This window comes from Falco naumanni, chromosome 1, assembly GCF_017639655.2.
Source record: "Falco naumanni isolate bFalNau1 chromosome 1, bFalNau1.pat, whole genome shotgun sequence".
NCBI classification, from domain to species: domain Eukaryota; kingdom Metazoa; phylum Chordata; class Aves; order Falconiformes; family Falconidae; genus Falco; species Falco naumanni.
In genome coordinates this window covers 96,580,116-96,593,379 of record NC_054054.1, presented here as the reverse complement: position 1 = coordinate 96,593,379, position 13,264 = coordinate 96,580,116, and the positions used below count along the sequence as shown (strand labels likewise).

Below are 13,264 nucleotides of genomic sequence, written 5' to 3'. Positions count from 1 at the left end.
CCATAACTGCTACTGGCAGGTATGAGAACCAGGAGAGGCTATTGATCAGATTTGATTTGGTTATTCAGAAGCTTCTTCAAGATGCTGCCAGGATGCTCTCTGTATGCAGTAAATATTAGCACATCCTTAACAACATGTACAGTGTAGTCTGTTAAACTTTTTAAAGCACCTAAAAGTACAAGGTACTGTGGAAAGCCAGACACTGTACCTTTATCATGTGTTCCTGGACACAAAGCGGGTTACTACTCCCAAGGATACTAAGCAACTCCTCATCAGATATAAAGAAAAATCTTGGGAAAGCATTTCGCTTGGAATCCAAATAATCATTCAAGCTTTTCTGACATTTCTCCAGAACATCATTTATGTGATGGAGGTCTAATAGACGATTTGGAGCTTCACAGGATTTTTTTATCGCTGGTTCTTTTACAGTTTCATCCATTATCTACATAGAAGGAAAAAAAGTTTAGAAAATACTAAACAACAATGGATTATATTAAATTATATTTAACTACTGACAAAGCATAGAAGCAGCACAAGCAGTATAGATTCTTAAGAGAATTGAATTAAGGGTTTTAAATATGATTTCCTGTTACTGAACTGCTGCATGAAAACATGGAGATAGTATGCTTTCAAAGCTGGGAGCATGGAGATACTACTGTAAAAGCAAATGAAAGCAAGACAAGCCTGTATCCTAAGTCATGCAAGCCTAAGCATATACCTGAATTTGCTCCTGCATACAGCGGTCCTCAAGGTGAAGGACAAACAGAGCATTTCAGAATCACAGTACTATCTCAGTTTTGCAGACGGGAAAAAGAGAAATAAACCATATTCATAGTGGGAGTATGTGTTCAGTATGAGAACAGATTATACCAGAAAAGTCTTTTTAGCATGTATATAGGTCCTTAATCTATAGAAACACATCTAAGCTTCTTATTATCATCGTAAAGGTAAAAAGATGTATCCAATGAAAGGAAAAGGGGATTCTGCCTGCCCCATACTGCCAACCAAGGATTACACCTCTCTCCACTTTAGCTTACTCAGGGGAAGTCTTCTGTTTATGACAGCTGTGAAACAAAACATGAGTTCCTGGATTCCCCAATCTCATATTCAATTCATTGTAACATACCATTCTCGGTGTTACAAATGACACAGAAGACTACAGTGAACTATGGAACTGGAAGTAAAATGCACTAAATAATTATGCTGATCACAAGTCAAGTCAGTAACTTGCCTTTTTAAACATCCTGTCTACGCTGTCAAATATTTTGGCTTCCTCTGGAAGTTGTGATCTGATATCTCCACCAATAAAGATGCTCTCCAGGTACATCCATTTTCTCTGAACCGCCATCCAGATCTAAGAGTCAAATGTTATCATTAAAGAAAAAAATACAAACAATAGAAAACTGATTATAAATAATAAACAATAATTATTTAGTCCAGCACTTTCCTTCCTACCTCAATTACTTCACCAATAAATGACAGAGTTTTTTCCCAGTGGTGAACTGTTGAAAGGAAAGGGCCCACAAATCGACTGCCTAAAACACTCTGAAGATTGACATTGTTGTCATCAAGAATCTCTAGAATTTCATCCACAGATCCCAGAATAAAGCCTCGCTTCTCAGTGCCTTTGAAGTACATTTGCACAGTGAACTTCAGATGTTCCCATGTTTCTGCTATTTCCTTCACACCCTGCATGTGAGCATAAAAAGACACAGGTTTCAGTCTTCCAGAACCAGAAAACTATAATCTTAGCATAAAAATGAAACTCTGGTTTATAAAGAAGGGTCTGTTTCAAAACATGATGGCAACAGAATAGATCCTTCTTTGGATCCTTTTTCATAGGCCAAACTTGCTTATTTTAATAACAGAAATCCAGTATACTGCTGGCAATGCCACAATAGCTAGGATTCTGTGCCATGCGGTAGCTTATTAACAGAACTATTGATCTTAGTTGCCATTAGTCACATCATTGCAGCACCCTAAAGATGGCCAAACTTCCCATCATGCCAATATAAAATTATCAAATAAAAGACGGACTGTTGTCATCTATGTCTTTTTAGTTTTATTATGATTTTTTACCTTACCTTCTCAATGCTAAGTTCCTTAACAGCAGTTCTGACTATTTCACTGATAACATCTGAGTGCCTTTGAAGTTCCATATTGAACATATTCTCCAAAGTGAATGTTTCTTTTGTCATTTCAAAACGTGTTCCTGTTCTTTCCATAAGGTCTTGCCAATGCCTGTTTTAAATTGACACATCAACAGTTGTACCAACCACCATAATACAGCAAAAGTGAAACCAACTGTAGTTTAATATATAATAATGAAACTGTGTTTAGCACTCTACTGTTTTAAACAGGAGCTAGTATTTTGAATACATAAAGTATCCTAGTCATTGTAGTCACCTTGCATGCTATTACACAAGTTAATTAAGCAGAAAGTGAAGTTTCAAGCAGCAGGACACGGCATGACCCCAGTAACTGAAATTAAAAGTTCTAACAAAACAAATAAAATCTTCCTATATATATAAAATTAATTTAAATAAATCAAAGCAAACCTTTCTCTCAAAGCTTCATTTTTCAAATCAAGCAACAAAGGAATGGAGTCTCGAAATGCCTTCATTTTTGTTTCCAAGTGAAAGGCTACTGGCATACTGTGTACTTGTTTGGGCAGCTTTCGAAAGGCTTTAAGAAATCCTTCGATTCCTTCCTGAAGAAACTGGACATTGAGGTTTATCCAGAGGGTCTGAGACCACTCCTTTTTAGCTGCCTGGGAATAAGGTCATCAGGAGGAAAAAAGTCATATTTCCTTTTAGTTCTGAGCCCAAAAAAAATCTTTCCACTACAGCAGAATCTAGAAACTACAGTGAGAATGCAGATGTAATTGTATTAACACGTTACAAACAGAGAAGAGACATGTTCATGTCCAAGCCAGATTCATAGCCAAACACAGACAGTTGTATAAGAAATAATCAAAAGGAAATATGGAGAACAGGAAAAGCATCCTTAAAAGCATATTTTACATGGCATTTTAATTCTGGAAAAATAAAACTTACTAAAAAATATTTAAGATCAATAAAAGCCTGAGATACCCATTGTTACCTGTACACATAAGACATCCAAAAGTAGTCCCACTGAAATCATCAGGAGACTCGTGCAGTAAAATGTCACCCAATAATTATTAGGGATGGAGGGAGGTCTGTTCCTGTCTGATAAGAGTATCTGTTCAGTCAACTACGGGGACATTGTTAGTCCTGTACTAACACCATTAAAATCATTTCATGGCGACAGTCAATTACAAGTGACATCTTACTTCATGCAAAGACTTAGAACAGAGCTGACAATAATCAGAGGACAGTGCAACCTCTTCTTCTCTTCCTCACCTTTTCTGTATGTACGTGCATGAATATTTGTGCACCTGTGTATACATTGTTCAATACTTACACTTAATAATTCATAAATGTCATAGATCTGCTTTAGGCCTTTCACATCATCCTGTGCTTTCATTAAATCAGGGTACACTGTAACTGGCAGGTCAAAAAGTTTCTCAACACTGCGCAGTTCCTGATGAATTTTTTCCAGATTTTCCACTTCTTTTTCAAAAATGGCCAGGAGTTCCAAGCCTGGGAGAGGAATTTTTCTAGATAAACCATCCCAGTGATCATGGGAAATAAATAAGACAGCATTTGCATACAGACTGTAGAAGTTACAGTACTAGAAGTTTCACATTCCTGGTTTGTATGTTAATAAGGAAAACACAATTTTCTTGTTTTACGTAAAATCTGAAGAATTGTCCAAAGACTAGTATTTTTTTGAAGACACCACTTTACACACATTAATCCACTTACCTTTATCAAGATTTTCCCCAACAGCACCAGGCCCTTCGGTCATGAATTTATGGGCAAAAGCTTCTACCTCTTTCCTGTAGTCCTCAATTTGTTGCTGTGTGACCTAAAGAGAACAGTGTTTAAACTGTTTTCCTTCCATTTCTAATTTTTTTCAATATTAATTACAAATATTACCTTTGTGAATGTTCTTTTTATGTCACCAAGGTTGTGATCAACTTCTGATGCTTCGAAGAAGAGAGTCTCCCACTTTTCCCTAATCTTGTCAGCCATCTCTTGTTCTTCTTTAGCTACCTAAAACAAAACAAATAACAACTCTCACAAAAAATAATTACAAGAAAGTGAGGAATACTATAAATTCACAAAACACAAAACCAGCATTGAATTGATCTGAATCAGATTTAAACATATGCAATATGTCCTTTTTAAAGTGGAGATACTGTTTTGAGAAGGAGGTTTGGACTAGACAATCTCCAGACATCCCTTCTAATCTCAACAATACTGTGATTCTGTAAAATGCTTAAAAGGAAAACATTTATCCATTCACATGTGGGGCATGTGGGCATCTAGCTCAAATTTGAAATGTTTTATGAGACATACACCTACTGGAATATTGTACATTGCAAGAGTTCGGTATCTCTCCCAGATGTCCAAGTATTTCAGTTCCACCTCAAAGGACTTTCCTTTGATCTCCGCAATTGTGCCAAGGACAATTTTGAGATCTTCCAGGGAGTCAGGAGGCCTCTTAAGATTCTGTGATAATTTCTATAAAAAGTAAAAATAATTTCCAGAAGCAACACTGACAAAGCAATTAGGCAGAATTATAATGACGAGTCAAACACAAAACACCAGCAAATAATATGCAGATTTGTTTTCAGTCTATGTGATAAAGATAACAAAAACAAACTGAAAACACCTACCTGAATCTCCTCCTGAAGACCAAAGAGCTCCTGTCTTGCAGACTCATTAAGCAACTTTCCAAGTGAAATCACCCAGCCCCTAGCATTCTCCTGCACTGTGTAGGCTAACGGAGTGAGCTGAAGCCTGATACATTGCTCATCTTTAATCAAGGGCTGTTCATTCACTTCTTGAGCTACCTTCATATAAAACTGCAACTCTTCATCAAAGGTGACACAGGTAGGCTTTTCTGCAGCTAACTTCTCCAAAGCTATGCCTTTGTCTAATTTCCACAGCAGGTCGTACCTCTTCCATTGGTTCAAATACTTGCTGAGAGAAGCCAGGAGTCTGTGGACATTCTGAGTGATGAGAACAGCCTGTTCAATTATCAGAGGGTTCTGGGAGACATCACTGTAAAAGCTGAAAGTGATAACTTCATCTTCCTTGACACACTGAGGAGGGCATTCAATACATGTACCATGCATCCATCGTACAAAATGCTAGAGTTTTCAAGACAAGGGTTAAAAACAGTTACTTTGCAAAGAGTCATTTTAGTCAAATCATTCATAGAATCATAGAATCATTTAGGTTGGAAAAGACCTTTGAGAACATCAAGTCTAACTGTAAACCTAATACTGCCAAATCTACCACTAAACCACTTCCTTAAGTGCCACATCTATATGTCTTTTAAATACCTCCAGGGATGGTGATTTCAACCACTTCCCTGGGCAGCCTGTTCCAGTGCTTGACAACTCTGTCAGTGAAGAAATTCACCATTATTTAGGAGACTATGTAGGAAGTGGTGTGAATGATTTATAAAACCAATTGGTTTTCAACAGCAAAAAAAGTGATTACCTTTTCCCATAAACTTGAGAGAAGAGTTAGTTTCATCCTAACAAAACCTTTCCATGTGTTACTCAATCTGCTTTTAAAATCTCAGCTGAGCAACAATATAGCATGACACAGACAAACAGGTATTAGATCAAACAGGCTGGGTGAAGCAGTGGAGCAGAACAACAACAAATCTAAACACAGGAAGCACACAAACTAAATCAATTCATTTCCAGTGATGCCTGGAATCATTTCTCCATCAGGACAGGACAGGAACACTGCCACAATGTTTGGGTTCTTTTCTGGAAAGCAGTTCAACATGAACTTATTCATGCAGGCAAATATTGCTACACCTTTGCCAGCAAGCTAGATATTTCATCTGCTCTAAATCCACTGTCCTAGATGTTTCTTAGACGCCCTTCTCCCAACATTTTCTCAACTGGCTTTTTCCCCATTTTGAGAAGAGCCATAATATAGAGAAAGCTACTCCCAATCCTTATTCCACCAGCTTATTCATACATCAGAAAGCAACATCTACAAAGCAATCTGAAAAGTATTTCCTTCTGATGTATGCTGATTTATAGAACCAATTCATGTCCTTACACTGCTAAACTGCTGAAAAGTAACAAATAGTTTTGCCACAGTAAAAACTGCATGAAGCTTTACAGTATATTTTTTTCCTTTGTCATCAGTTTTTAAAATTAGGACAGTCTGTAAAATTAGAAAAATGTACTGGGTATTTGGATTTCAAGATAAAGCAATATGAATCTTCCCTTTGACAGTTATGCTTGCTTAAACATAAAGCAAGATTAATTCATTATAATCACAAGCAAACTCTGGCAACAAGTAAATCTTACAAAAAATCACCTCAGTGACCTCCACACAGTCTCGGATACATTGAACAGTCATTTCATCAATCTCATTGGCATTAGGTTGCAAGATTATCTCATGAAAAGATAAAATAGCTTCTGTTTGGAACAGTGGCACTTTTGCAAGAACAGCCGCATTAAAAGCCTGCAAATTCCTGGCAAGAGAAAAAAAAAATATGTCAAAGATTGTAAAAATCAGGTGCTTCCCCCCGTGGAAATGCTTAACAGAGACTGTAATCACCAAGTATTGCTTAGATATGTAAGCAGATCTGCCTGAAGTCAGTTACCATGGATTTCAGCTGGAAACACTGATGTGTATTGGAGCAAAACTGTCCCACTAATACTGATTTAATGCAAAAGTTTGACTAGTTAAAAGCAGCTATTGGAAGGAATAAATGGGGAAGGAATACCCTGGTGCAAAAGGACCCTGGGGCTACCGTCAACTCCATTGCAAGAGTCCAGCCAAGAAAGCACAATGAAGTCAGCTGAGCATGGACCAGATTACAAAAACATGGATCACGGGAAGAAGAGATGGCTGAGCTTTTATAAACCTGTAATGCACCATTGTAATATTGTCTTGCTTATAATATAAGCCTTTATAATATCTTGCTACAGGAATCTCCTTGGCCTCAGCTGCTGCAGAACAGGTAAAGTAAAAACCAACAAAAATTTGTTCTTGAACTGATGACTCCTGCATTACAAGGATGCATCTGGCACCGAGACACCAACTCAAAATTGTATTCTTTAGAAAACAAAACCATGATTTTAAAAATAAACCAAGGATATGCAAGTATACATTGCAGAAAACCTATCTTAATTCTCTCTTCTCATGACAATATCCATTTTCTCAGAATTTGGGTTTCTCCTGTACCTTGTTATCACTTCTCCATTCTTCACAGGAAAAAAACATCACAAATACAAATCTGTCTCAAACTGCAAATCATCAAAGTGTTCAAACAGAGTACCAGTACACATACTGATCGACAGACCCAGAAAAACCTGAAGATGAAAGACTGAAAATCCATCAAGCAAACAATTGACTTACTTCACAATTAACTGTGTCAACACCTGATAAATCCTTTGTTCCCAATATGCATAATAGGAAGTTAATTTTGGAGATTTGCCACTGTTCGTACTGGCAACTCGTCCTTCCACTTTTATTAGCAGTTGTGGAATTGCAGAATACTTTCTAACCATGTGTGCCACATCTTTTGCTCTTTCACACTTAACATACTCAAAAAAAATTTTTGCTTCTGCAAAAGATACAAAAAATTATTAACTGAAAAAGACCTAGCAGACTTCCGTACCAGAACAATTAGCTGGGCTATATTTGTGAACATTAACTTGATCTTGACAAAAAATATCTCCACTGATTAACAATTTATTAATATTTCAGCCCTCTGATTTTGTATGGATTTAATTATTTAATAGCAACCATTAGATGTGAAAGTAACCTTTTTAAGACTTACAAAGCACTGAAAGAATCCACCACCCACCCACTCAAGTGCCAAGGAGACCTGGGAGACAATCACCTCACCACAATTTCCATCTAAGAAAACCTGTTCAGATAGTGCAGAAGGGAGCTGACACTCCATACAAATTGCAGCTCTAAGGCTACGCTACTGCATACAAGAAAGATAAGGAAATCTAAGGAAAGCTAGGGGGAAAGCAATCAAAAGCAAGGTAGACACAAGTCAAATATCTACTTGCATGCTCATCTTTATGTTTCTCTCATTGACACTAACTGTCAGCTTTAGGGTACTGAAGCTCTGATTGTGCTTCCTCTCTTACACCCTTAAATACTGCTGTAACTAGTTTTGGTAACAATTAAAAGGGTTGATCATAGCAACTAAAAACGCAAAGTAGCAGGCAGATCAAAATACAGCATCACAGAGCTTGAAAATGAAAATATGAAGGCTTACCAGGAACTTCATCACCATTTTTTGAAAGTGGAAACTTAAAGAGATTTGTTGATTCTATGAACAGAAGTATGTTGCTTATGTCTTCAGAAATATTATGAATCCGATGGACAAGTGTTTCAAACTTCCTGATGGATTGTGTGCATCGGACAATAAAGTCACCAATACCTTGAAATAAATCACAACCATTTGGGTATTTTTCTTTTAACAAATATTTCACCAATGCATCAAAATTGCCTCATCCAGATGTGTTTTATCTCTGAGAATGAACTCACATTCTGCAGAAAGATGGATTAAATGATTTCTCACCTAACCCTCCATCTAGCTCCTTACAGCTCTTATCTAAGCATCTCTATCCATTTCCACTCAGTGTTAAAAATACAGTAAAAACTAAAGAAATACCTTCCTGAATCAGACTTTAACCTACTATTCTGACCCTGACCCATGGCAATAGGATGTATCATTTAGGGATACATTGCTGTCATATGACATAAAAAACAGATTGCAGAATTAAAGAGATTTTTTAACTGAGAATCAGTATGTGAGGCATTTTAAAATACTCTCTCTATTACTTAAGGAGTTCCAGTTGAGTCTTCTGTGCCCTGATCTGAATACACTCCAGAGTTCTTGAATATGGTCATCAAGAAGTTTGGTTTCTGCTTCATTCAGTGTTTCCATTAATTTGTGATAGCCATCCAGCATGTTTTTCAATCTATTTTTATACCTAAGGAGTGTAAGAAACAAAACAACAAAACATAAAAATAATGATTTTTTGGAAATACAGCGCTGAACTCAGATCAAAGAGAAGATCGCTTCCATCATTCCATTCAGACTTCCATATAAAGCACAATTTGCAAAGATAACCACTGAATATATATTGATTATAAATGCAATTAATTTCCTATTGAAAACAAAAGAAAAATTTCATATAGGTCAAATAGTAGCTAGAAAAACCTCTCCTGCCCCAACTCGGTTTTTAAGACAGCCTCAGTTTGAAGCACATAAGTGAACTCAACATGTGAACTTTAAAATCCAGTTAGGGCTCCTATTGCCATACCCATGTGCTAAAAGCCTGTGATAATGTGGGCAAAAGTGACTTATCCAAGGCTGTATGAAAAGAAAGCAGCAGTGAGTTTAAATGTGAGCTGAAATCTAAATGGCATTAACAATTCATTGCAAACAAATTACTGTCCTTGTTTTCTCTCAGATTTTGATAAGATGTTAATTTGTATAACGTTGTCCTACAGGGTAAAGGATACAGACGGTGCCAGAGAAAAGCTTATTAGTGCAACATGGCCATTAGTAATCTTACCCTTAAAAATGTCACTAAGACCTCTCAGATTTCCAGAATTTTATGACTCAGTGCCCATTCTAGTTTGGAATGAAATCACTTGAAACACTGCCGTAAGTCTGTATGTGTGCAGATACGCTATTACAGCCTTACCCAAGATATCTGTCTTCCTGTAACGCCACATATCTCGCTGTTTCTGGGACTGGAAACCCTAGTAGTTCCATGTACTTTGTTTCAAGTATAACCTCTTGAAGCATGGGAGAAAAATTCACTATGAAGCGGACACTCTTCTTTGCAGTGACAGGCTCCTCTGTTACAGAGCTCTACAACACAAGAAAGAGCAGCAGAAAGGAGAGGAACACCATACTGTTACAATGCAAGGAAAAGGTCAGCTCCTGGAGACATTTGATAAGGCAGTAAAAGTCAGAATGGCTGACTTCCAGAGACTGAGGCAGCCTCAGCATTCTAATTTCAGAAATTACACACAACTACCTCTTCAGTGAAAGCTGATTACAAGAAAAAAGTGAAATCACCTCTGTTCACATACTGCTGCAATCAGTCACAACAGAAATCCCAGTGGAAGTTCATAGTCAGACAAAAGTTTAGTTAGAACAGGAGTCTGCATGATCTCTGCTGGGAACCCACCTCCACCTAACTTCAGTCCCAAGTTTTGTTGTAATGTCCCAAAGATGTTGCACCAAAATCCAAAAATTAAAAGGAATTACGGCACAGAAGAACACATAGAAAAACCCATTCATCCATTTTCCAGGTCATTCAGCAACTATATCTTATAAAGGAACACAAACAATTCTGAGCTCAGAACTTTTGAAATCTTCCTTTCAAAAACTGTGCTTAAAATATCATTCTTAGAAAAATCTCACTGACCATCACATGTTTCAGTTCTTCCCCACAGAGAAATCTGGCATACTGTCTTCCTGTATCTCACCTGCTCAAGTGTCTCTGTATTAACATGGGATGCAGATCCACTAGTGATGACAGTCAGAAGAGTATTTTTCAGTAACAGTGGGAGTATCTGTTCTGTCTCATGTCTCCACTGATTGTATTTTTCATCTTCATATTCTTTCATCCTCTTGGCCACTTGAAGATATATTTGTTTTACCTAGAAAAGAAAACTCTGTATAACTCATTTCAAAGACCATGAGAAATGTTCAACTAACCTGTTCTCAATATGGTTTCTATTTTTTGTTAGATAAGAGGACAAGTGATGTCTTGTAATTAATGCAGGCAGTGAAGAATTTAGGCTCCTGAATTCTGTCATTGACTCTATCACTGTCTCTCTGGGAAACAGCAGGAAGGTCCAAATCAGCTTTTCATGTCTAATGGCTTGCTGTGTGCAAAGACATTCTTGGAACTTCACATATATAAGAGCACTTTTACACCTGTAGAAGAAGGGTGTGAAGAAAGTATTCCTTCCTTTATTAAATATCAAAAGAACCAACATACTTCTTTTCCATGTTCACTAGCAAGCAACTCCTCTACTTCTTGAAATCGAATTATAGGGCGTTTGATCCGATGGAAAAGGAATCGGGACCAGTATATTGCTCCAGCCATTGGAGGATAATTCTTATACAAAGGCGGATCCTTGAGGTTCAGAAGAAAGATTTGCTTAATGCTTTCAACCTAGAAGAAAATAAAATATTGCAAAGAATCATTTCTCCATGTGCTTGACCATGATCAGTATCAAACCTGGCACACAGCACAAGCTCTGAAACTAATTCCACCAGCAGGACAAAAACAATTATTCTTTTTTTTTTTTCCCATGCATCTCTTGCTTGTATTACCACATTACAGAGAATGTCTTTTCTGTATCTTGTGGCACTGCTACTGTGGTAGTGTTTTCTGTAAGATTACATTTTATTGTTAAACTCAGTGTTCTTTGAAATACCAAGAAAAATACTATGATGTAAAAAGCTTTCCAACATACAGGCTTCTACATGGCAGAAATTATTTCTGCCTTCACAGTTTCTCTCTGACACCTTCTGGTCATACCACAAACTTGTTGTCCATCACAAGAAAGCTGTAGGGTACGAAAGATGTATTTTCTCAGGTAGGACCACTGTTGAACTGCTGTTCACAAGGTAAAGAATAGCCATAAGCCTTGTTGCCTTCAGAGTACATGCAAACACCTTTTGGTTCCCCTACAGTGCTGCACATATACAGATATGCACATCCATTTCAGCAAATTACCCATAATATTTCTTCAACTGGCTCAAAAAAAAGTAAGACCAATTATTGTGCTAATTCTGTAAAACTTCTCACTCTTTCAGATAGTACATGACACTATACAGGTGTTTAGACATATACACAGATTTATGATTTTCGCAAGGTGAAGAGCTTCATGTGCTACATAAGAAATCATTAAATACCTCTTTACAGTATTGGTCCAAAACATCATTGAACTTCATCATCAACTGCTTATGAATGGTTTTACGAGTGCAGATATTTTTGAAGTTTAACAGCATGTTGAATGCAGCTTCTGCTGACCGAAGAGTCTTGAAAGACTCATCAATGAAGTTTTTGGTCCCTTCTTCAATAACCTAAAGGAAGAAGGCCATGAAATCCTATCACTTCAGAGATTCATCTTACAAAACGAAGAAAGGAAGGCAAAATTAAAATGCTTTTTTATAACAGTGATCAAGCATATTTTTAGTCTTACAAATGACTAACAAACTGATGGTTTTCCAATAAACTGCAGGAAATTAATGTTAATTAATGCATCTTCTGGACAGCTACATAAATCACAAAAAACACTGTAAAAATTTGTACTTTGTGGCTATTCTTAGCTGAGGGATGAAGAACCGAATGGATCCAGAAAAGGAAGTTTTACTTCTTTGTAGGACATGACTGAGACATGTCAGCACAATAGTACAGGGAGGTCATATGCAGCCTCTGTTCATGCTGTAGCAATTCTGCCAATGAACAAAAAGTGTGCTTCACCACTTTCAAGATATAGTGAAACTATAAACAAAACCAACTTGGAAACAGAATACTGACTTGAAAAACTTGTCACATTTCTCACATCTTCATTTATGTATTTATTCATTTATTCTTTTCTTTTGCAAACTTACATTTTCTTTAAATGAAAATCTTGATATTCTAGAAGGAATCTGTATATAGGAAGTAACGGATGCAGAGAATTACAGTATATGGTACTTACTGAAACTTCTTCTCTAAATTCTTCCATAATTAATTTCCAGTCATGTGCACTTTGGATGCTAAAAGGGTCAAAGGTCAGTTCTTCCATAGGACTAGTTAGTCCCTTTACTCGTCTCAGTAGATCATCAATGCGCTTTAGATGCCCTGTGACAGCTTTTAGTTCAGGACCAAATATATTGCAAAACTCTTCAATGACCTGTTCAGAAGAACATATCAGAAAGCTTAATTTTTAATGGGTTTTTTTCTGCCATTTAACACATCTTTCTGATATTATTTCCTATAAATATAAAAACAAAGCTCAGAGAATCATCAATTCCTGCTGTGATTTACATTTTGTATATTGCTATACAAGACACTAAGTAGCTTCATGGAAAAAAAACCCACAAATCATTTTACAAGCCCAACGCTTCAGTTGTTAAAACAGGTAACACTGTT

At 36.8% G+C, this 13,264-nt stretch overlaps 1 protein-coding gene across 1 annotated transcript in view; it reads right to left on the bottom strand.

Moving 5' to 3' along the window:
- Positions 1-13,264, bottom strand: part of DNAH10 (dynein axonemal heavy chain 10) — a 58,205-nt gene that overhangs the window by 35,952 nt on the left and 8,989 nt on the right. Inside the window, exons 11-29 of the mRNA XM_040583523.1 lie at positions 12,831-13,025; positions 12,040-12,210; positions 11,117-11,293; positions 10,599-10,772; positions 9,806-9,975; positions 8,934-9,085; positions 8,365-8,529; positions 7,488-7,695; positions 6,441-6,597; positions 4,766-5,242; positions 4,452-4,610; positions 4,023-4,139; positions 3,849-3,951; positions 3,445-3,623; positions 2,559-2,770; positions 2,085-2,241; positions 1,456-1,689; positions 1,232-1,354; positions 209-442 (exon numbers count right to left, since the gene is read on the bottom strand). Coding sequence (XP_040439457.1) covers positions 209-442; positions 1,232-1,354; positions 1,456-1,689; positions 2,085-2,241; positions 2,559-2,770; positions 3,445-3,623; positions 3,849-3,951; positions 4,023-4,139; positions 4,452-4,610; positions 4,766-5,242; positions 6,441-6,597; positions 7,488-7,695; positions 8,365-8,529; positions 8,934-9,085; positions 9,806-9,975; positions 10,599-10,772; positions 11,117-11,293; positions 12,040-12,210; positions 12,831-13,025 — 3,564 coding nt within the window. The remainder of the gene's footprint in view (positions 1-208; positions 443-1,231; positions 1,355-1,455; positions 1,690-2,084; positions 2,242-2,558; positions 2,771-3,444; positions 3,624-3,848; positions 3,952-4,022; positions 4,140-4,451; positions 4,611-4,765; positions 5,243-6,440; positions 6,598-7,487; positions 7,696-8,364; positions 8,530-8,933; positions 9,086-9,805; positions 9,976-10,598; positions 10,773-11,116; positions 11,294-12,039; positions 12,211-12,830; positions 13,026-13,264) is intronic.